Raw genomic sequence first — 25781 nt, 5'->3', positions numbered from 1 at the left:
TCTTCAGCTATTCTCTTTCCTTTCTCTCAAACGCTGCTGGTTTTAAGCCTGATGGCTCTTTCTGGGCTCTCTGGCGAGGTTTGTGTTTGGCTGAGAGGCTTTACGTGCTCTCACGCATCCATCTGATTTCCCCTCAGTGTGAGAGTGAGAAATAGGGTAATGTAGTGCTACTGGCAAGAGTGAATCATAGGAGTTCAGAGTGAATATTGATGCGGCAACAGAGAGACTCTAAAGCCAGTCAGCCAATTAAAGAACAGAGCCAAAGAACTGCTCCGTAGAACTCCATTACAATGAGTCGCTCAAGCACAAATATAATGGTCTCCCAATACCTCTGGATTTTCAACTTGAACAGTGCTTTAAGTATGGTTACACAACATTGTATCATAAATATTACAACCATCTCAAGATTCACTGGAATAGACTTATTATGATTTGCAAACATTAACTGAGATATTATTAATGTGCAAACGGGCATGAAATGATTGACTAGCTATTATGCATGAATTGAATCCCGTCATGAATGTTGCATGCTGATAAATTTAATGTTTATTAGTGGATGAAATGTGTGTGTGTGTGTGTGTGTGTGTGTGTGTGTGTGTGTGTGTGTGTGTGTGTGTGTGTGTGTGTGTGTGTGTGTGTGTGTGTGTGTGTGTGTGTGTGTGTGTGTGTGTGTGTGTCTGTAGGTTTGTGGCTTCCCTAAGGACCAGTTGTTGGTCTCTGTGTTTCCTGGATCTCCAACTGCCGCTGAGCTCTTCATCCTACCTGAGACGAACCAGTCGGCATTCATATCACACACAGAGGAGCAGCTTGATAAGGTAAGAACCACACACACACACACACACACACACATATATTGAAATAAAATGCTTTGCTATGATCTCCCCAAATGACAAGGTCTGATGATTGATACAATCTGTTAAAATAACCTATTATGATTCTCTGATGGCTAAATAAATTATAGTGGCAATAAAAACAGGCTTTATTACTAGCGAATAAACCTGCTGAAAAATACATGCACTTACTTGTCATGGGCTGAATTTGTAATGCCTAGAAACCATAAAGGGTAATAAAAACTCCAGTCAAATTAATACTTGACAATAATTCAAATTGATGCTAAAAACAGCACTATTTTTTTACCCAGCTAATTTAGGGTGATGACCTCGGGCTTTCCGAATAAAAAATTTAGTATGATCCTTTAAAGACATTTTAAATGGCTTACGAATGATTAATATTCACAAATAAAGCCTTTTTGTAGCCTTTACAAATATTGTTTGATAAACTAAACAAAAATAGACTGCCCTTCAAAAGTTTGGGATCAGAAAAAAAAATCTGACAGATATTAATACATTTATTCATTAAGATTAATGACTGTAAAGACATTTATAATGTTATACAAAAGATTTCTATTTCAAATAAATGTCGTTCATTTAACGTTCAATTTATCAAAGAATCCTGAATTTTTTTGCAGTTTTCTCAAAATTATTAACTTAACTGTTTTTAACATTGATAATGATAAGATGTCAGCATATTAGAATGATTTCTGAAGGATTATGTGACACTGAAGACTGCAGTAATGATAATTAAAAGCTGAAACTTTGCCATCACAGGAATAAATTACATTTTTGAAATATATTAAAATAGAAAAGTTATTTCAATAATATTTGTAGTAATATTCCATAATATTGCTGCCTTGGTAAGTATAAGAGACTTTCAACAACATAAAAAAAACGTGTCAACCTCAGAATTGTGAACGGCAGTGTATTTTCAATTAATGACAATTATTTTATTAATCAATTTAGTAATAATTTCTGCTTTAATGTTGTAACATTGCGTATTAAATATTTCATATAATGATCTGATCGATTAATACAAGGCTTTTCATTTCATATCTTTTAGAAAAATATCAGGTTTCAATTAGCTCTTCACTATTTTAGCCCTCCTATTCATCATCACTCACCATCATCTTCCTCTTGTTTCAGATGTTGGAAGTCTTCATGAATGCTTTAAATCAGAACCTGATCCAGTTTGATCTGAAGCCTGACACACAGGTCACTGTGTCTGTGTCTCAGCTCACACTGGGTAAGACCTGAACACAAGTTTCTGTTCCTAAGGATTTAATAGGACAACCCATGTTCTCAGATGACCCTTCCAGAGGAACATAATATGCATAGCACTGGTTCTGTCTGTGGTTATAGAGCTTGTTGTCAGGATTCAGATAGGGGAGACCCAGACGCAGAATGAGCAGGGGAGTGATATTTATTAACATAAGACAGTACAAGATGGGGTGAGGCAGGAACAGTCCAGACAGAAGGGTCAACAGGAAACAAGGACAGGACAGCTGTGGGTGACTGCTGGAACCAACTCCAGAGGACAACAGGTCGAAGAACTGAAGAGGACGTGACCAGGCCAGGCAGATGGTTGTGGTGAAGACAGGACAAGGAACCATGAAGCAGAGATATGATACTTGCTGCACACAGACCCTGAACCAGTCTAACTGCCAGGCAGAAGGAACCAGCAGGCAGGGCATCTCGGGGAGCAGACATGAACCAACACAAACACAACAGACAAAACTAGAACACCAGAAAACAATAAGAAACTAAATATAACTGGAGCAATACCAAAGGAAAAATAAAATAAATTATATAAATGAATAACTGGAACTAGTAAACAAAGAAATAAAACAAGACTGCAACCTTGAAGACAAGGTAAAGAGATAATAAATAAAATACCAAAAATAAAGCTTAGAAGAACTAGAGCAAAATAAAGACTCTAGGATTTGACTAGATGAAAAATCAGGAACAAAGAAAAGACTAACCTCAAAAGAAAGTAAATAAAGCTAGAACTGACAGAAACACTGACTGACAAGATGAGCAATAACACACACACACACACAAAGATTGCACATAACGAACCAGCAAAGACATGAGGGAAAGAGGCACAATATAAAGAGAACAGCACATGAGGATCAGGTGAAAACCATCAAGCAAGAGATAGACTAAACAAGGACTAAACAAGGGGGCGTGGTAACGGGAAACAAGGAGGCGGAACAAGAGCAGGACATGGCAAACACAAGCAAAGACAAAACCATGTGCTGACACACAAAACAAACATAGACACATAAAACAAAGACAACACAGACAAGGCTGTCAGGGCAAAACCCTGACACTTGTTGACTTTTGTTATGAATTACATTAAACTGTGTTCTGCATTTAATTGCAGCCTCATTGTGGTAAATTACAGCGCTGCCTGTGGTTATGTGAGGTGACTTTACGCTTCTGTGATTATATAAGGTACGCTAAATGATTACTTTGCTGACGTTCCATTGTGTCAAAAATCCTTCAAACTTCACTTGGAGCAAGAAATCCTAGAGAACAGATACTCTACCCTGGACTTTAGATTAATATTGATAATGCGGAGCCTGTCTGAGCATGACCAATATAGTGAGTTGGAAATGACATTACAGGATCATAAAGAGTGTCTCTCTGCCACATATAATTCTACCCTTTTCAGACACGGCCATTTGTCTTCATTGCTCCGAACGGGAAAAGGTTCAGATTGCCTCCTGCATTCTGCCGAAAGGTCACAATCATCATGCGTCAACCCTCAAAGGGCTGAAGGATGGACTGCAGTGCGCATGTGTGCGTGTGTGCGTGTGTGTGTGTGTGTGTGTGTGTGTGTGTGTGTGTGCGCGCGCGTGTGTGTGTGTGTGTGTGTGTGTGGTGAACAAGTGAGACAGTTTTTAGAATTACTGAAATGGACACAACTTTACTTTTTGCAAGAACATACAATTAAATATGAAGTACATAAAATGCACTTTTCATACATTATATATACACACACATATATATACACACACATATATATATATATATATATATATATATATATATATATATATATATATATATATATTTATATATACATGTGCATTATATACAGGCTTCAAGTACACTGTGAGATGAGACATTGAGACTAACTAGTTATGCTATCTGCCTGCAGCACCTCTGGTGGACTCCAGTGTTCTCCCCAGTGGCTCTGCCATGCTGTTACTGGTTTCTCTGGGCCTGGTGGGATTGGCCATTCTCTTCATTTACAAATTCAAACGGTAAGCCTCACCTCTCCCAAATCCTCCAATTCTGCTCAACAAATCTAGGCTAATTATGGCGGACTGTTATTTTCAAATGCCATGGAAAAACCTGCCAATGCTGACAAATGATCATCACTTACTTTATTGGCATCAATAACCATGTCCTCTGCTTGGACTAGCAACAAAAAAGTGCATCCAGTTTTGTTCCACAACACTACTTTTGGTTCTGTCTGCTCAGTAAAATCCCATGGATCCATGTGGAGACAGAGGATACCCATGAGAAGGAGCCTGAGATGATCAGTGCTGTCAAACAGGAGAAGAACGGCACACGTACAACAGCCACTTCGTTCACGTCATGTACCCCACCCACCACACACACACTGTTTCCCACGAACACTGGAACACACAACAGCTTCAGCCATCTGCCACCTCCGAGAGAACTGATGGAGAAAGAGCTGGAGGCTCAGAACCCAGGTGAGAGAAGTGATCAAAACATACGTATGTTTTAGGTCATGTCTTATATTGCTCCTGAAGGGCCACTGTCCTGCAGAGTTCAGCTCCAACCCCAATTAAACACTCCTGAACCAGCCAATAAAGATCTTACTAGGCATACTAAAAAATTTGAGGCTGGTGTGTTGAGGCAAACTCTGGTCCTCCAGGACCTCTTTCTAGGTTTTGTTGTGTTGTTGTTGAATTAATCTACTTTGTGGAATCTATCAGTGGAAAAACGTACACTTTAGCATACTTCTAAAAAGAGTATTTTATTTGTGTGAACTGAACGTAACATTTTCAGGCACTTAATTGCATTTTATTTACAATTAAATTAAAATGTATTATTGTTAAATATATTAAATGCTAAAGAGTGCTTTTTGACCCACCAAAGTAGTACATCTTTACAAGTAATTTCATAATTATTTTAAAAATACGGATAAAGTGTACTGCCGAATGTACTGACAAGCATTCATGGTAAACTAAAATTTACTTTGATGTAATTGCTATTGAAACTTTAATGTCATATATTTAAACATATCTGTAATTACATATTTGTAATGATGAATTTGCAATGTAGTACATTTAAAACATATTGGGCCCTATTTTAACGATCTGAACCGCAAGTGTCAAAGCGCAAAGCGCAAGTAACTTTGTTGGCGGATCCCGGCGCTGTTGCTATTTTCCTGGCGGGATAAACGCCTCTTGCGCCTGGCGCAAATCTAAAAGGGGTTGGTCTGAAGTAGCTTCATTATTCATAGGTGTGGTTTGGGCGTAACGGGAAACAAACCAATAAGAGCTTTATATCACATTCCCTTTAAGAGCATGATGAACGAGGTGCGCTTGTTCCATGGCGCAATACTATTATAACGGCGCATTTACCAGGCGCGCTTCAGAATCGGTTTTCAGCCGAGGAGATCGATATTCTCGCCAGGGCCGGAAAAGAAAGAGAAGTGACATTGGGGTTGGGAAAAACCCACCCAAATTAGCTTCGGTTAAACATGCATATAATAATTTGGGTAAATGTGTAAGCATGGACACAACAATGATTTCCCTCGTGTTTTAATATTTTTCCTTATAATAATGTATAATTTGCAAAAAATTAAATGCATCTGTGTAGATGAGAGAATCATCTACAGTGTATGCGCGTTGTTCACACTCTGTATTATGGCCAAGCATGCGCGCTTAAAATAGCATCTGAATGTACGCGCAACGCACCATTGACTTTAGACTAGTTTTTTTCTGGTCAGTGGCGCAATTGTTTTATAGAACAGCAAAATAGCATGAGGGAAAGTTTGCGCCGGAACACGCCTCCTCTTTGCGCTGAACCGCCCTGGGGAGCGCAAGTGTATTTCTTAGTTACCCGACGTGTGTCTGTGGAGGGAGAAGTCTGCTTTGCGCAGGTGCAAAATAGGAATGATACATGCGTCAGTGTACAAAGTCATTTGCGCCGGGTGCAAGATAGGGCCCATTAACTTTAAACGTAATATCAAATAACAAACTACAGATAAAATTATAATCAAGTACTTTACATGTGCTTTAGCATGTTAGTCAACAAATCAAAAATAAGTGTTCTTTAAAGCATGATAAATGTTTAAAACAATGTACTTGACATTATTAGAAAGAGCACTTTTTTAAAGTTTACTTAAGTGTGTTCAGAAACAGTCAAGAAAGTGTGCTCTCTTTAAGTGGCCTTTTATTTCATTTATAATACACTCACCTAAAGGATTATTAGGAACACCATACTAATACTGTGTTTGACCCCCTTTCACCTTCAGAACTGCCTTAATTCTATATGTGGCATTGATTTAACAAGGTGCTGAAAGCATTCTTTAGAAATGTTGGCCCATATTGATAGGATAGCATCTTGCAGTTGATGGAGATTTGTGGGATGCACATCCAGGGCAAGAAGCTCCCGTTCCACCACATCCCAAAGATGCTCTATTGGGTTGAGATCCGGTGACTGTGGGGGCCATTTTAGTACAGTGAACTCATTGTCATGTTCAAGAAACCAATTTGAAATGATTCAAGCTTTGTGACATGGTGCATTATCCTGCTGGAAGTAGCCATCAGAGGATGGGTACATGGTGGCCATAAAGGGATGGACATGGTTAGAAACAATGCTCAGGTAGGCCATGGCATTTAATGATGCCCAATTGGCACTAAGGGGCCTAAAGTGTGCCAAGAAAACATCCCCTACAACATTACACCACCACCACCAGCCTGCACAGTGGTAACAAGGCATGATGGATCCATGTTCTCATTCTGTTTACGCCAAATTCTGACTCTACCATCAGAATGTCTCAACAGAAATCGAGACTCATCAGACCAGGCAACATTTTTCGAGTCTTCAACAGTCCAATTTTGGTGAGCTCTTGCAAATTGTAGCATCTTTTTCCTATTTGTAGTGGAGATGAGTGGTACCCGGTGGGGTCTTCTGGTGTTGTAGCCCAAGCCGCAAGGTTGTGCATGTTGTGGCTTCACAAATGCTTTGCTGCATGGTTGTAACGAGTGGTTATTTCAGTCAAAGTTGCTCTTCTATCAGCTTGAATCAGTCGGCCCATTCTCCTCTGACCTCTAGCATCAACAAGGCATTTTCGCCCACAGGACTGCCGCATACTGGATGTTTTTCCCTTTTCACACCATTCTTTGTAAACCCTAGAAATGGTTGTGCGTGAAAATCCCAGTAACTGAGCAGATTGTGAAATACTCAGACCGGCCCGTCTGGCACAGACGGTTGTTGAACCATGCCACGCTCAAAATTGCTTAAATCACCTTTCTTTCCCATTCTGACATTCAGTTTGGAGTTCAGGAGATTGTCTTGACCAGGACCACACCCCTAAATGCATTGAAGCAACTGCAATGTGATTGGTTGATTAGATAATTGCATTAATGAGAAATTGAACAGGTGTTCCTAATAATCCTTTAGGTGAGTGTATATCATCTGAAAATACAGTTTTTAAAAATATATACTTTTAAGATTTAAAGTACACTACAAGTGCACATTCATACTGTGTCAATTATGTGCACTTTTTCACAAGGGAAGTCCTTTTCTGTCGTTTTAATGTTTATAAAGATGCGATTTGGTGCTCAAGGAGCATGGAGCATGTCTTTGCTTGTTCTGTGGCTATCTGTTTTTTAGTAAGCGTGAGGTCAGTGGATGGACCCCAATTCATTCATTCTCCTTTTATTACTCTGCTGTCAGGGAAGGTGATTGTCTTATGAGTGTTTTTGATTCACAGTAATCAAGGACTCATCCCATGACACTGAGGTGGAAAGCATTGATCACAGAGTTGCCCTTGCCTGTTGGTTGCAATTACTGTGAATTTCTGCTTTGTGTGTGTGTGTGTGTGTGTGTGTGTGTGTGTGTGTGTGTGTGTGTGTGTGTGTGTGTGTGTGTGTGTGTGTGTGTGTGTGTGTGTGTGTGTGTGTGTGTGTGTGTGTGTGTGTGTGTGTGTGTGTGTGTGTGTGTGTGTGTGTGTGTGTATGCGTGTGTTTAGGAGGCCTTGGGGTTGGAGAGCGGCTAAGGACCAGACAGATTCCAAACTGCACCAATGTCTGAAATGAAGGAAGGTTTAATGATGAAATATTAATTGTATAAGATGTATAATTATACCATTTTCTCCCTTAACTTTTCCTGTTATTGTGGTGCTTATCCCTTTTTTATTAGTGTGGTGTTTTACATTTGAGCTCTATAAATAAACAATTCCTTAAGTGTTAATCAATGTATTATTAATTATAGGTGTAAATTAAATCAAAATCTCTACTGAAAACATTAGAATTAAATTTGATCAGCTCTTAAGTAGTAATTTCTTTCACCTCAATACTATTCTGTCTTAAAGCGATCAGCAAAACTGATCTATTCTTCCTAAGCAGGGGCATCAAATTCCTTTTGTAAAAGAGATCATCCTCTGCATGCTAACTTGTAGATATATTAAGATTATCACATTTGTAAACAAACAGCTCACTTTTAGAAAATCAAAAAGACATATATGCTACACTTTCATACAGGAAAATCAATATTTAATCATTTGAAATATGCTTATAGCTTTATGTATGTTTATATTGATGCTTACCTCATCTGAATTGATAGTGACTCTGAGATGTTAAGAGGTCATAAGGAGCATGGTTTTAGGATCAAATAGATGTATATGGCACAAATAGAGGTTGGTACCTTCATCTGTGTAGAAGCCTCATCTGCTGAACGTGTCCATTTGTGCCTTGGCAATGTGTATTACTATTGTAACATGGCAACATTAATTTGGTTCATATTCACTATAATATATTCCTAGAAGTATACTCATTTGGGCGCATGTTTCATTGCTGCTAATAGCTGACAGCCAGTTTTATATTTGACTGTGAACTGAAAGTCACTTTAATCTGAATAAATGTATTTTTACATTAGTGACTGCCCACTGATTCTTTACAATGGATTTTTATTACATTTCTATATAAGTGGATGGCCTGTGTGTCCAATTTCTCTTGGCAATTTCCAAACACCCATCACTGTTTCATTTCTCCAGTAAATAGTCTAGCAGATGACCTGTGACACTGACGAATCTTTCGTAGGGTCACGCTAAGCGAAAGGAAACAAAAGAGTGTTTCTGCTGAAATGAAAGTAAACACTATTATTCCGCATAATCTCCATTGTGCACCATTCCAGGTATATTTTCTGTTTATTGTCAGTTTCTCTCCTGTATTGAAATTTTTCCTGTTAAAACAGGAAGTTTGAGTAGGACAAATTGAACAGCTCAGCCTTGAAACATGGCAGTGTGAAACAGCTCTAGTGCAGGATCACTCATCTGTATTTTATTATTTTCCTAGATAAGAAAGACTACACATTTTAAATGAATATATTAGTGAAAAGTTAATTTTGTCAATTTTTAGTAGTATACTGACAGAAATTAATACTTTTATCCTGCAAGGATGCATTCAATTTTTGACAAATGACAATAAAGTTTTTTTTTTAAATAAATGCTGTTCTTTTGAACTTTATGGTCAAAGGAAGCACAAAGTTGAGCTCCAAATCAACACGTCACAGGTCAGCTGTAGCGATGATTCCAACAAAGATGCGTGATGCAGAATCAAATAACATTGGTCATACTTTAGATTAGGGTCCAATTCTCACTGTTAACTATTAACTATGACTTTTGCCTCAATAAATCCCTAATTACTGCTTATTAATAGTAAGATAGTTGTTAGGTATTGGGTATAGGATTAAGGGATCTAGAATATGGTCATGTAGAATAAGGCATTAATATGTGCTTTATAACTAATAAACAGCCATTATCCAAGTAATATGCATACTAATAAGCAAATAGTTAATAGTGATAATTAGATCCTAACTAAAGTGTTACCATAAAATTTAATAAACATCAGGAACAACAAAGCAGTACACACTTGATGTAATTTCAAAACAGGACCAGGAAAAGAGGAGAACTCAGGGCTTAAATGCAGAGGATAGGTAATCAAAATAACAGGGAACAGGTGTAAGAATAAATAAAAACTATAACAATTGATGGGTGACTAGAATCAAGACAAACAGTTGACCTTATTCAGAGTAGTGCCATGACAGGTATGAAAGCCAGGCTGTGACAAATAGACTTACAATCTTCTCAATGGCATCTGCTGTAAAAAGCAGTATTAAGCTCAGATCACTTATAATTGTCCATGAGTTCATGTTGTCTAGAGTTTTTTGTTGACTGAAATGTCTTGGAAAGATATTTTTTAATGTTTTGTAAGTAGAACAATCCAAAAACCCATTAAAACGGTACAACCCTCTGAAGAGATGTATGTCTATCCCTCACAGCCTTGTTCGCTTTCAAAGATGGCGCTGGTGTGAATAAGGTCTATGAGAATGGAAACTAAGACTAAACTGAACAAAACAATGTGACCGCATATTAAAATGATTTCTGACAGATCATGTGACACTGAAGACTGGAGTAATTGTGCTGAGAATTCTGATTTGCATCACAGGAATAAATTACATTTTAAATTAATATTCAAATAAAAAACGTATTTTAAATTCTAATAATATTTCACAATAATATTTATAGTAGTGTCATTACTGTATTTTTTATTATAAATATATAAAAAATGATTACCAGTATATTGGTCAGTTTATGAGACTACTTTCAAAAACATTTAAAAAATCTTACTGACCCAAACTTTGGAACAGTAGTGCAGCCAGGGTCAAACTAATAAGAGAAAGATTTAATTGAGCAAGTTCATTAATCCATTAATCACCAATTTTATCAGGAAACTTTCAATTGAAATGTTTCAGCATGCTTTGAGATGGACACAGAGAGTGAAATAAAACAGGAAATAGACAAAAGTCTTCAGTATGTTAGGATTTTGACTCCAGGATCTGCTGAAGCGGAACACAAAGGAAATGCAAACAGGCCTGTATTCAATATCCACCCATAAATGTGCAGGCTGCTGGTCTGGACAAAGGCTGTCTAAATATCCTGCACCACAGTAGCCTTTAGAATGTCATATTTTTCATCATTTTAGCTCTCTCTCTCTCTCTTGCACATACACACACACACACACACACACAGGTACGACCTCAGACGACTCACATATCCAGCGGTTTCTATAGCTCTAAGCATTTTTGCTTAGAGTTTGTGCAGTTGCATTTGAAGATTAAAGTTCAGTAACCTGGACAATAGAGCACTCTGCATGAAACAAAGTTAGCTTGATCTATTCTTGGGGTAGTGGTCATGCTTATGTGATAAGGGAGAGAAGGGTAGGATGAGAGTTTGAGTGCTTTTTATGGTAAAGCGCACAGAGCTTTGCCTCCAAGGACTGTAGGCCTACCGCTTCCCTTAGAATCTCATTTAGCATTATGATTAAATGTACAGAAAAGAAAATAGATGGATTATCTCGCCGCACACTCGACGCTAAGTGTTTTGTATTTTGTTGTGATGGGTCTACTTTAAATTCAGCCAATATTCACATGTGACCGGTTTAATTACAAGTTAATGAGACCGTACGTAAATTTTAAAACTGCGCGTCCCACGACGCAGTAGGCCTACTTCACATTATTGTGCAAACTTGTTTTGCAATGTTTGATTAAAAATTCCCCACTCTGCTCAACTAAAATAATGTATTTTGCCAATTTGATTGTCTCTATTTATGAATTTATGGATCTGTGTGTAGATAAATAGCTAAAAAATTATATTAGACTAGCCATACTGTCAGCCAGAAAACGTCTAAACTTCAGGTTTCAGACTTTCTGCAGTTAGTGCATTTCAACTTCCATGTAACTTTAAGTTTTGGAAAAAGACAGACAGCTGTCACGTTATAAAGTCTGGAAAATGAATCTATGTCGGAGTGATTGAGCTTCGGCTGTCAGCACATGAGAATGTGTGTGCGTGAATATTTCTTGTGTGTACTTCCTGTAGCTGACGGACTGTTTAGGTTTCAACCTTTCCTGCCAGACTCATCACTGCCGCGTATAAAAAAGATTTAACATTTTCCAAAGGTCATCCTGAGCTTTCAGAGATGGAGAAACATTGATAAAGTCAGAGGGATTATTTAATGTCTGATGAATTATTAAAAAGGCCTGTTTTGGTTTGAGTACTTCCATCTCCTCCGTCTGTCATTACTTACGGAGTTCACCTCACACATGAGACATTCATCAGGCCCGTTTCACTTCAGTGCCATTCTGACTGGCGCAATTGTTAGAAAAACAATCGTGTTCATTTTTTTTATGCACAATCATTATTCATGACCTTTATAAAAAAAATACAATGAAATGAGATGTTGTCACTGAGTTGTCAAAACATATCATTAGAGCAGCAGGAGACTTTGCATTTCCTGGAATGTGGACTTTTTTATTTATTTTTATAAATATCTAACATACTATGCATTAATACAGTATATAATATATTTACTTGTGCCAAAAATAACTGCCAGGCTTAAAATTTGGATGCCTGCTCGCCTCCCAACTGGATAAAATCCAAGCGAGAGACTGATAAAGGAAATATCCTTTTCCATGGTGACCTTCCAATAGACCAACTTTATGAAATGCCATTCTGTTTTATGTGCTTCATTAAAGGATATTAAACGAGTTGGTTGTCCTTAGTAATATCAAAATAATGATTATGCTTTTATTTGCAGGAACCTCCTCTCCCCTCAGACTTTACAGAATGAAATTTTATTTGTTCGTTGCGAATGTGACCATGTTTCACGTTTATTGCATGTTAATCTGTGTATCTGAGCTGCTTTGTGATTCCATTCCATTCCATTAAAATCCTAATTTTTACTACTGGGCAATATAGGGGGAGCATTAAGATTACAACTAATGTCCATTTTAAATGGTAAAGTGCAATTTTACATTTTGGCATAATATGCGGTTGAATCCTTAAGAGATTGATTTGGATAAATTTATTGCTTGCTATGTTTTACTTCCAAACTAAAATATATATTTACAGATCATTTTCATGAGAAAATGTCTAACTATGTAATTATCTGGAATAATTAAATTTAAAGACAAATGTAAATTAAATTTTGTGAATAAAATCTGATGGTTCTTGCATGTGACAGTACCCATGATGACACCCAGGATGACTTGGGTGGTTGCTAGATGGTTGCTAGGTTGTTGCTATGCAGTTACTACTGTGTTTTGATGGTTGCTAAGGTTAGGGTTATTTCCCTTGTTTAAAACATTTTAATGAGAACAAAATTATCTAAAGTGAAAATGTGTGTAAAACAGTTTAACTCAGAAATCTACATCTGAGATCATTTCATCTGCATCATCTTCCTTTTAATTTACACTTGCATGTAATCCCTGTGAGTTTAGAGATTTGCTTGATTCTCATCTGGAATTGATAATGGAGAGATTATAATATTGACTTCCGATTCTAAGAGATGCCATAATGTGTGCAAACAGCCTGATATTCAGCTTCAGTTCCCTGTGTGCAGTTTGTATTTTATATTCATGCTGTGCAGGTTGGATTTTGCAGTCACTGTGTATCAGTGTTGTTAATAGTAAAATATATATTGCGATTGTATTTGCCATCAATGTAAATTATGCATTGAATTATGCATCGTGTTTGAACATGATAAAGCAGGACCGGCTGAGATAGAGCCAGCTGCTTCAAAGTAAAAATTCACTGTGCATAGCAAGTTTTCAAATACACTCAAACACACACTCATACACACGCACAGTCCAATCAGTAAAAAGGCGAATGTGATTTTGTAACTACTTAGATTTGTCATATATATATATATATATATATATATATATATATATATCTTTATACACACATATATCAACTACCCACTCTGTCATTTTTTTATTGCAAAATTTCACAATATTCGTGTTTTATTTATTTTTTTGGTGAAATAAATGCAGCCTTGATGAGCATAAGAGACTTTCAAAAACATTTTAAAAAACCCAAACTTTTAAATGGTATTGTATTTTCAGATGAAATTGCGCATTGTATTACCTTAGTATCACCCAGTGTTGGGCAAAGTTACTTTTAAAAAGTAATGCATTACAAAAGTGTGTTACTCCCTAAAAAGTAACTAATTGTGTTACTTAGTTACTGAAAGTAAGGTGTTACGTTACTTTTTCTCACCTGGGATTGGCTTGCTTGTTTGTTTTTTAATAACAAAAAAACACTCTTGAGTAATTAAAAAAAAGCGCCTCTGCACTTATTCCCGTTTCTCTCAACAGGCGCACAGGAGAGCTGTCAGTCAATACATTGCAAAACAAAGTAACTTGCGGTACTTATTTGAAAAAGTAATATTTTGTTGCAAATTTAAAAGAAATGCGTTTCTTTACGAGTTACTTGAATAAGTAATCTGATTACATAACTCGCGTTACTTGTAATGCGTTACCCCCAACACATGATGTTTTATTAACAAAGTTCGGGAGGAGCACGTTCAGATAATTAAACGCATGTGGAGCACATTCAGATAATCAAACCTAATTAGACACGAGTAGAGCACACTCTGTTAATCAACCCAATCAACGAGTTAAGCGGTGTATATATATACAGCAAACTTACCTCCGTTCGTTGACAGTTTGACAGCATCCCTCCACCACCCCATCTTCTCATTTCTTGTCCTAAATACTCTTACAACAACGAGGGGAGCACTCTGGGTTCGGGCAAAAATTCCGAGCTGGGAGCCCTCCCCCCGGACAGCACGCCAAATACGCATAATCTTTACTCTGTTTAATTGATGTAAGTGTGAACTTGTGAATCTTAGTAACACAATTCTCCTCAGCAAGCCACATTTGATGATTTGAGCTATCTTGCACGTCCATAGCACAAAGGTAGAGGGCTAAAGATTGGTAGAGCAGTACTAATGATATCAAGTGTCTCAGGCTGTGTTTACTGACCCTAAAACAGCTTAAAGACTTAAATCAGGACTTCTGAGTCCAGGTGCTTCAGAACGATCAGGGACAACCAGGAACCCTGGGAAATAAACAGCCGCCCTTCATGCTCTTTTATCATCATTTCCATTACATCAAGAAGCTCGTTACTGCCAGTGTTTTTATTAAGCCTGCGGTTAATGTTGAGTGTCCGCTAAGTGAAAAGACGTGATTAATGCAGTGAAGCACTGTTCTCAGATCTGTGAACTAAACCAAGCTCATAGACACACTAACAAAAGTGCAGTACAGAGGGGTGAATCCATCCTCGCTAGTGCAGAATTTCTCTACCGATTCCCAAGTGTGTCACTGCTGGAGAAGAGTCCAGTCTGACTAATGACTGTCCAACGTCCTATACTGGAACCCGTTACACACACACACACACTCGAAGCGTCACTGCGGACACATATCGTCACGCACGCGTGTTAACTCCCACTCTGTGACTAATGATGGTGCCTTATGGCCCATACAAGGGTCAGTAAATCAATTACACATTCTAATAAAGAAGCAGACACATCTCTCTCAGCCTGTCACCACTGATATATTACACATACTATGAGCAAGATTGTGTGCGCGTGTATATGTGTGTGTTAACGCTCCACTGAGGCCTTTCAGACTCCCACACCACAGTACGGACTGTGATGGAATTATACTGAATAATAATGACAATAACTTCCAACCTAAATCACTTCAATGCCATCAAACTGTGATCTAACATCTGCTCATTGTTTATTCTACCGTTAAAAATCATCTTTAATTAGTGCTGAGAAATTATGTACATTTCATGTGTTCATTTAGACAAATTTCATCTACACAAGCGTGAAAACCAACTGCTTCTCATTTTTTCACCACATAATTATTTGTAATTGCACCACGATAGTTTCAATAGTAGGCCGATAACAAGACTGAGTTACTAACAGGCAGCTCATGATCCATCCATCCAGGACTGCACAAATGATGATACATAGGCCTTCTTAGAAAAGAAAAAATGCTGTGTATTCACACTAATGTATTGTTTGGTTAGATTAAATCGAACTCAAGTTCGTTTCCCCCTTTGGTGCGAATCTTTTGGGGGGGGGGGGGGGGTTGAATACAGCAAACGCACTCGGGTGTGGACCAAACAACTGTACTGAGAACCAGCTGAAGAGGTGGTCTCGGTCCGGTTCCAAACGAACTCTGGTACAGCGCACATAAGAGCCTGCTCTCTCTGCCGGAACCGTCTTGCAGCACTTCTTTGTCTTCGCAAAATCACGGAGGAGCGGAAGCATAAAAAAAGAGAGCGACGACAGTGAAGGACGAGAGAGGACCAGGCCTTGACTTTTATGTTATGTTTGTGCGTGTGCGGCAGTCATCCGTGAGGAGCTGCAGTTTTTACTTTCATTTTGTGCTTGTTTTATTATTAAATTATTATGTTCGCCGGTTCCCACCTCCTTCTTCCCTTAACAACATACTTTGTTACAATGACATTGTATCATATGATGCTCATAAGTTTCTCTATATTGCGTTAGTAGCTGATAACACCAAATCAGTAAAAGAATAAAAACTGTACTTTGAAAGATCTCCATGATTAGTCTGTTTTTGCCATTCCTGCTTTTCCCTGATTGAGAATTTCTGTCCAATGAATGGATGACCTTAGCACACCTGTGGTTTTGTTTAAAAATTTTGGTTCACTTGCAAAAAAAGGCAGTGGGAAAGCAAAACACACCGAACACAAAAAATCAACATTGTATTTGGCCTGGACTAAAGCAAGTGAACTAGCGGACTTTCCTTAGAAAAACGTATAGTTTGCTTTACGGACAGATCCAATGCACTGACCCACTGAAAAAATCATTAACTGGAAAATATCAATGGATCTATGAAGAAGGGGGACAGTTTACAGGTACTTTTACAATGGAGGCTGTAGATGATATTTCAAGGTTTCTTTTTCTACAAAAGAATTTCTTGAATTTGACATTTATATTAATTTATTATTTTATTTTATTTAAAATAAGTTGTACCTATTGTTGTAACTTATTGTTTTTCTTGGCATACACTGCCATTTAAATGTTTGAGGTCCGTAAAGTTATATTATTTTGAAAGAAGTTCCTTAAGGCTGCATACTTGCAGTAAAACATGAAATATTATTACAATTACTGTGATGTCAAAGCTGGATTTTCAGCATCATTATTCCAATTCAGTGTCACATGAATCCTTCAGAAATCATTCTAATATGCTGATTTGGTGCTCAAGAAAAAATTTGTTCCTTCTATAGATTAGGGTCTAATTCTCACTATTAACTACAACTTTTGTCTAAATAAACTCCTAATTACTGCGTATTAATAGTTAGTAAGGGACCCGGCAGTTGTTAAGTTTAGGTATTGGGTAGGATTAAGTGATGTAGAATATGGAGAGGCAGAATAATGCAATAATATGTGCTTTATAAGTACTAATAAACAGCAAATATTCTAGTAATATGTATGCTATAGCAACTAGTTAATGGTGAGAGTTGAACCCTAAAAGTTGTTACCAAAAACAGTTGTGCTGCTTAATATTTTTGTGGACCCTTATCAGGATTCTTTGATGAGTTTTCTTTTCTAGCATTATATATGTCTTTACTGTCCCTTTTGATCAATGTAATGCATAATAAAACTATATTACTGAGCCCAAACGTTTGAAAGGCACTACACCATTTCCTGAATATTTACTTTCTTTGCTTTTGTACACCTCAAATTAAAAATATTTGTGTGTTTTTTAATTAAAAAAAAATCTGTTGTATTGTTAGTCTGACACCCTTAGAATAGCTCAGCTTTTTTATTTTTTAGGGAAAGTAGCGATTCTTTTTAGGAAAAGTAGCGATTCACTTAAAGAAAAGTATTGATTCACTTTAGGAAAAGTAGCGATTCACTTTAGGAAAGTATCGATTAATTTTAAGGAAAATAGACATTCTTTTTAGGAAAAGTATTGATTCTTTTTAGGATTCTTTTTGATTCTTTCCCTTAAAAAATAATTGATTCACTTTAGGAAATGTATTGATTCACCTTTAAAAATGTATCAATTCACTTTAGGAAAAGTAGCAATTCATTTTGGAAAAGTAGCGATTCTATTTATGAAAAGTGGCGATTCCTTTTAGAATAGTATTGATTCACTTTATGGAAAGTAGCGATTCTTTTTAGGAAAAGTAGGGATTCTTTTTTTAGGAAAGTAGCAATTCTTTTTAGAAAAGTATTGATTCACTTTATGGAAAAGTATTGATTCTTTTTAGGAAAAGTATTGATTCTTGTTAGGAAAAGTATTGATTGTTATTAGGAAAAGTATCGATTCACTTTAAGAGAGGTATCGATTCACTTTAAGAAAAGTAGCGATTCATTTTAGGAAAAGGAGCAATTCCCTTTAATAGAAGTATCGATTCACTTTAGGAAGAGTATCGATTCACTTTAGGAAAAGTAGCGATTCTGTTTAGGAATTGTATTAATTCATTTTACAAAAAGTATCGATTCACTTTAAGAAAAGTAGCGATTCACTTTAGGAAAATTATCAATTCTTTTTAGGAATTGTATCGATTCACTTTAAGAGAAGTATCGATTCACTTTATGAAAAGTAGCGATTCTTTTTGGGAAAAGTAGTGATTCTTTTTAGAAAAAGAGTGATTCACTTTAAGAGAAGTATCGATTCACTTTAAGAAAAGTAGAGATTCTTTTAAGGAAAAGAAGTGATTCACTTTAAGAAAAGTAGCGATTCACTTTTGGAAAAGTATTGATTCTTTTTAGGAAAATTGACAATTCATTTTAGGAAAAGTATTGATACACTTTAGGAAAAGTAGCGATTCTTAATAGGAAAAGTAGCGATTCACTTTAGGAGAGGTATCTATTCGCTTTAAGAAAAGTAGCAATTCTTTTTAGGAAAAGTATTAATTCTTTTAAGGCAAAGTATCGATTCTTTTAAGGAAAAGAATCGATTCACTTCAAGAGAAGTAGCGATTGTTTTTAGAGTGTCTGAATCGATCAAGATATCATCAATGTTGTAGGGTATGGACCAATCAGACACATACTATTTATTCATTATATACAAAGGTTTATGAAACTCCTCACACAGCCCAAATGAACAAACAGAAGTGAAAGAAACAGTGTCATGTTACAGGGCATGATAAGGAGATTTTACGACCTCCGAGGAATGTGGCCACATACTCAAGAGAGAGACTATGAAACAGAAACCCTCTTTAAAACAGACTTTGCTGCGTTAATCATAGACTAACTGATCTATAAATGAACATGCATAAAACTGTGAAAGAAACAGTGTAAATGGTTTACTGTCTCGTGTACTATTAGGTATATATTATGGTATGTATCCTGGTATACAACCAACTAACGATCAATGTAACCTCACCTGTATAATGCCTCCTACCTAAATAATCCTCATTTAATGACTCACACTTTGATGTACATCACCTTCTTCTAGAATGCAGTGTGGATGTGTTATAGCTATTTTAGCATTAATGAAGGTATAATCATATTATGGGACAAAGATCCGTAAATCAACTAAGAGCCACTTTCCCTCTCAGACATGTCCCCTTTCTGATTGGTCGAGTTCAACCCTTAGGGGAGGATCTTCTCCAGGCCTTATTAGAGACAGTCCACATGTGACCTCCCTCTTTTAGTTTTTTCATCCAGCCGCAACACTGTTCTGGTGAGACTGGGGAGCCCCCTCCCCCTCCACGGGGGCCCCAGGGCCCAGCAGGCCTCGATTCCAACCAGATCCGGCCTCATGGAAAAGAGAGAAGACTCTCTCACAAAGAACCAAGGACAATCTCAGGAGTTTTGGAACAAAGACTCCAACCAACAAAGACTCCAACCAACAACGACTCCAATCACCCATCCTTCTGACTTCCTCACTTCTCCTGGGTTCTCGGCGTGGCCTCAACAGAGTCCCAGGCCTTCACCAAACCAGTCATGCGTTCCTGGAGAAAGAGAACGCTCAACCAACTTCCACTTGACACTGCCGGAACCATCAACGACTCCAATTTTCAACAACTTCAAGAATTGTTCCCATTACAAATGCAAGTATTCAATTCAATGAAATGTGAAAATGAAATTCTGATGGTTCTTCTCATAGACCCTCTTCCGGTTTCCAATTTCATCCTATCACTAACCTATTTATGTATTCATGTGTGTGTGTTGTTTAGTTTATTTATATTCATATAAATAGCTATATTTAGTTAATAAAACTTGTACATAATATGTATTTGGTTCTGTTTTGTTTGCAATACAAGTCACTTTACGATCACGTTTTTTGCTACTGGCTCAAAGTACTGTACAGGCGAAGAAATAATTATTCTTCGGTGGCCATGGAAGATACCCTTTATTAGAATAAATTAATAATCAAAATAGTTCGTTGGAAGAACTGATTAATTGATTATAATATTAATTCAGCCACATCAAGTTAATCCAATTAACTGACCCAAATATTTATAATTAATAATAACAAGATATTATTGATTATTAATATTTCCAAAAAGCTGAGTTCCTTATATAATGGTGGAGAATTTTAAGGCATCGTATTAAACATTGTATGCAAGCAGACAGTAATCAATCATATGTTGTCCCATAAGTTTTATTAACATCTCATACATGCACGTACAAGTTTCTGAGTAAATCAGCAAAACTATAGCTTGAATATGCCTTCCTACGAATGGCAGAAAGTTCACAAATGCTATAATGCATATTTAAATCGTACGATAAGAAACTCCTGATATTAGCGAAGAAAGCCTAATTTCAGATATAAATCGAGCATAAGCCTTCTCTGACGAAGAAATCTCAGATTAGCCGCGCCCATAAATGGTACCAGAACTAATTAACCTGATATGGACGAAGAAATCTCCATTTTCAGCATTTTTGAATGTGATCTGAGCGATGTTCCTCAATCACCGATTAAGGCCTTATGATGCGTTACGTCATTGTATTCATATTAAACCGCTGAAGCGCTCATATGAAACAATCGCGTCGAATTAGTGGTATAAATTCTAGCTTAGCTAACTAGTAATTTGCCATTGTCTGTGAAAGAACGGTGCTGTTTTGATTTGTTAAAAAGAGTCACACACGCAACGTCGTGTCTAAGCGAGAGACTCAGTGCAAACTGTCAGCACAGCTCGATCGTTGCTCCGAACGATCTGTGTTGTTGGTTGGCATTGCGTCCGGAACGTGAGCAGGCGTTCCTATCTAGTTTTTCTGACAACAGCACCAATCTCACAGACCCTCGTGTAAACAAGCGATGGTTGTAGCCAATAGCTCCCTCAATCCTAACTTACACGCATGACTTACAAGTAAAACCCTCTACCTCGAGTGATAGTTTTAGCACCGCCTAAAAACTTAGACACGTTAGAGCGTAAAGTGTAACCTTAAACCAAAGACTATAGATTTTGCGTGATTTGAACTGAGTGATTTGAACACGAGTAATGAGAGTCAAAGCTCTTCGAGGCTTTGAATCAAAGGAGTCAACTGAGTCACAAATGACTCTTTGTTTGAAGCGCCCTCGCTGGCGACCCCTGCTGGTCAAAACAGTGGAAGTGTAGCGGAAACTCAAATCAACGGAACACCTTTTACAAACCAATCGCAAAGGTTTTATCAAAAGGTGTAATCAGGTAATGGCAATCCGCGAGCTACCTAATATCGTTTAATATGATGTGTCTTTCAAGGCATAATATCTTAGTAAACCGTAGGGCTCGTTTTATGAAAGCTTGACTTGAAAGTCAATCAGACCCTTTATCAAATGCGTCATTAAATGTGTACGAATCTATAAAGTGATACGAGATCACATAGAGACCAGATACACAATGGTTCACGAACCGTTGAAATTTAAAACGATTTCGAAACAGCTATGACGCGTAACGAAGCCCAGTTTAATAAAATCACGTGACCTTAGCAGTGATACACTCAGAATGATTTGAGACGAATGATTCACCCTGGTGTCAGAGCTTCACGAAGCACGTCTCATAAGAGGGTTAAACCACCCTCTTCTCTCTCTCTTTCTCTCTCTCGACCCCTTCCTCTTGGTTTCACTTTCAGATTGAAACCCAGATACTTTGGGTTTTTATTTGTGTTTCTTTTATTTTTACTTAAATCTACCCCTATTTTATTTTGTGTATTTACACCTGTTGAGCCTGAATAGTCCTATTCAGTTAAATTGAATTTAATTAAATTGGGAATTTAATTAAATCAATTTGCTTAGTCAAGTTCCCCTCTAGTTACCAGAGCTATGAGAACACACAATGTTTACATACATTTTTTTATTTTTTTTTATTTTATTTCAATTTAGTTATTTACGTTTGTTTCAGCCTGAATTCTTATATTCAGCTAAAGAAAAAAAGAAGGGCTTAACTAAATTTGAAATTTAATTAAATTACTTGATACGCTTCCCTTTCCTTTTAGTTTTCTTAGAGCTATAAGGACGTTCTAACTTTACCTTATTTTAGATCACTAGTCACTATCCTCATCTTCTCTCTCTCTATAGGATTACAATATCTAGCGACTGTTGTTTCCATAGCGAGTTACACAGGTCATTAATATCCTACTTCCTGTCTGTGTTTTACCCATCCTCACTCCTTAGCACCAAGCTAAGTACATGAAGTACGGCTAAACACAAACGCACAGTAGGCCCCAGACAGAACTGGAAACACTTCCCATTGTTTCTTCTTCTTCTTTTGGACCTTGAGATGTCTGATGTGTCCCTGGTAGCTTAGTCTAACAGCAGCATAACCCATAAGTGACTCCTGTTTACCTATGTCTCCTAGCTAAACCTAAATAGGTAAAACACTCCTTTCTTCCTCTTCTTTTCTGGTTTCATTCCATTGTTTTATTTTGGTTTTGCTCTATCTGTTACTCTCGTAGCACAACATGTGAGAAGAACCATCAGCATTTTTGAGTAATAGGTTATGACATGTAAGAGCCCAGTCATCAGTCGATGCTTCTTAAAGCACGTCAACTAAGATACTCAAAACTTTTTTTTTGTTGTTGTGTGTGCTCACCAACACTAAATTTTAGCTGCTCCACATAGCCATTCTCCAACACAGATAGCTCACCACCTCTGTAGAAACTTGCATTTGCCTGTGCCATTTCTCTCTCGTGTTCCCACAAGTGTGCCAGTAGGCTTCAGACACCCGGCCCTGCCACCAGGACCACCTGAAGACCCGGCAGAGCAGTGTCATGGACATCCTTCAGCCTGAAGCAGGCAACGACCTGCCACGGCAGAGGAAGGAACAGTTAGGCAACAATGAAAGCAGACGTCTGACACCCAGCCTGAGCCACCAAGAGCTGACCAGCATTATCTTCTCCTTGGCCATGCTCCCGCAGGCCTCAAACAGGAGGTAAATGAACTAACGCTGCCAGCCACAGGACTCCACAGAGAACGAACCCTGCTCAACGGGAGAAGGCACAGGACAGATGCAAGGACCCTGACAGAGCAGAGCAACTGAAAGAGATCATCAGTTTTCAGGCGGACGACAGCTCTGAGCACCTGCAAACCGACGGGTAAAGAACGGTTTCACTCAAAGAACTTAAAGAAATGGTTGAACTCAAAGAGAGCTAAAGCCATCAATGTGCAGCGGAAGTCCGAACACTGACTTAGCAATGCTGTAACATTATTGACGCACTCCATGTGGTCCAAAGAGAGCTGCAACAGTCCAACCCACTGCAAATGGACCACACAAGAAAGATGGACCCTGCTGACCTTCACATTAGCAGCGTAAGCTTCCCCAGCCCTGCACAAAAGGGGGGAGGAGCCAAAGCCCTCGGCTTAACACTTCACCAGACAGTGTCCTGAGAGCCCCTGCAGCTGCAGGAGGAAAAGGTAACTCAGACAATCCCTGAAATGGCACATGAAGTGACACTCAACAATCTCAAGTGAAAGGTCAGAGACATCCCTGCCAATCCACGAGACATTGATTTTCACCTGCAGTCTGCACCTGCAGCCGGTGTGGCACACCGAGACAGACTCCATCTGATCTAGACACATCCAGCCCAGCTGGGCCCTGCCCAAACACCAAGCAGGACAGACCTAGAAGGGCCTGTGCTACCACCACCGACTCCGAACGAGTTTTCTGTGGAACTTACAACGAACCTGTGACGGAGGAGGACACCAGCTTCAAGAAATTTTTCCTCCAAAACCAGTTAGTCACCATATTTTCACCTGCCCCCACGCAATGCCCACTCAACGATGCGTGACCTGATGCAGAAGGCCTCTAACACAGAAGGCCTCCCCAGAAAGGGTTCCTAAGACCCCATTGATTCTGAACTGCAAAGCCAGAAGGCACACAGCATGAAAACAATGCAAGACTCTGCTAAAAAGTCCCTGGTCAACATAGGACATAAAACTTTTAAAGTAGATGAAAATGTGTGCTCAAAGAGCAGCAAGACTCTGCATTAGTAAAAGTAGAATTTTACTGATATAAAGAAAATCTTGAATGGACGTGTAAGCCTCACCTGCCAACAGACTATGCACGACTCTTTTGAAACAAACATTTGCTACATGCTGGTTGAATTGGCACTGCTACACATTAGTTTCCATGACAATGAAGGGTTACAGGAAACACTAGCTCCAAATAGGGCATACCTTGACGCCATAGTGTAGGAAAACCACCTGAGTTTTAAACTACTGTTAACCTACAGGCGTGCATTTGACCATTGCGGTCCAACTGGAACACAACATGCGATACGCATTTTGATCACTGGTTGCTGGCTTGTCTAAATGCAGATAAAACGATAGCGGGAATTGACATCTCTACTGTAAGTGAAAGAGTCTTAGATTTCCAACTGGTATCAGTAAGTTCAGCATTAAAGCGTAAGTCTGTTTGACAAAGGAATCTCATCTCAGCAGCTTGTAAACTGTACCGATATCTATCCTGCTTTGGTTAAAGAAATCCAAATTGCAGTATTGCTAAACCTGTTTCTGACAAAGAAAGCTCAGGACAGTGTTATATATATACGTAGACCTGGTTGATGCTCCCCTTTCTACAATGTAAAGGCCTTACAAATTATTGTTAGATTGATGTTATTCACCTAAATTTTTAGAATTCACATCCACAAGCAGAGAGCTACCTAGTGATCAAAACTGTTCACTCGCTGAAAAGTCAGCATTTATGCATGAGAGGGACGTAACTATATAGGCTTAGACAAGCTTTGACTTACAGCAAATCTATTTCCTTACTCTGTAAACAAATAGAATAAGTTGTATAAAGTAAAGAGAAGAGTTCCATGAGTAAAATTAGCAAATGCCAAAACACATTAGCATTTTACTGAATGTAACATCAAGTTCTTGAAAGACTTAAAGTATAGGCGCCCCCTTTTAAACCGTTTAAACATTCATAACTCAGTAAAATGTGTAGACATTCTTCAGGTACTGTTGAATTGTTCTGACATGCACTGGTTCCCATGACAACGGCTTGTCACAGGAAGTGCTAACTCGTGACGTCATTTTGTAAACAAACCAGCCTAGGTGGCTAAGCTAACTTAACCTAGCGTCCATCCAGCTTAGGCTAAGCTAAGCTAACCTAGCATCAATCCAGCTTAGGCTAAGTTACATAATAACTTCTACAGTTAGCGGTTAGCATCATTTACTTGAAGCCTTAATTACAGCTTTTATGTATACAGCGCAAAGTATTCTAAAATACTTTCTTTAACCCCATTTAGGGTTTCTAATTTTTCTCTTTCCTTACTTTCAATTCTTCTCAGCTGAATTTCACCTTCACTAGTTTAGGCATAGTCCTTGCTGAGCGCTGTAGGCTAAATTTGCAGATGCCCTGTCAATTAAACCCAAGTTTAATTACATGTAAGCTGTGTAGCTAGAGAAGAATTC

General features: G+C 38.0%; 1 protein-coding gene across 1 annotated transcript in view; it reads left to right on the top strand.

Moving 5' to 3' along the window:
• sorcs3b (sortilin related VPS10 domain containing receptor 3b) overlaps positions 1–8980 on the top strand; it is a 77917-nt gene extending 68937 nt beyond the window's left edge. The window contains exons 23-27 of the mRNA XM_077239307.1: positions 684–815; positions 1980–2079; positions 4000–4105; positions 4326–4561; positions 8077–8980. Of these exons, the coding sequence (XP_077095422.1) occupies positions 684–815; positions 1980–2079; positions 4000–4105; positions 4326–4561; positions 8077–8138 (636 nt within the window). The 3' untranslated portion in view covers positions 8139–8980. The remainder of the gene's footprint in view (positions 1–683; positions 816–1979; positions 2080–3999; positions 4106–4325; positions 4562–8076) is intronic.
• The last annotated feature ends 16801 nt before the right edge of the window (positions 8981–25781 follow it).

The sequence above is a fragment of the Siphateles boraxobius genome, unplaced genomic scaffold, assembly GCF_051911475.1.
Source record: "Siphateles boraxobius isolate OS27281-9 unplaced genomic scaffold, OSU_SipBor_1 22, whole genome shotgun sequence".
Taxonomy (NCBI): domain Eukaryota; kingdom Metazoa; phylum Chordata; class Actinopteri; order Cypriniformes; family Leuciscidae; genus Siphateles; species Siphateles boraxobius.
This window is presented reverse-complemented; position numbering and strand designations above follow the sequence as displayed.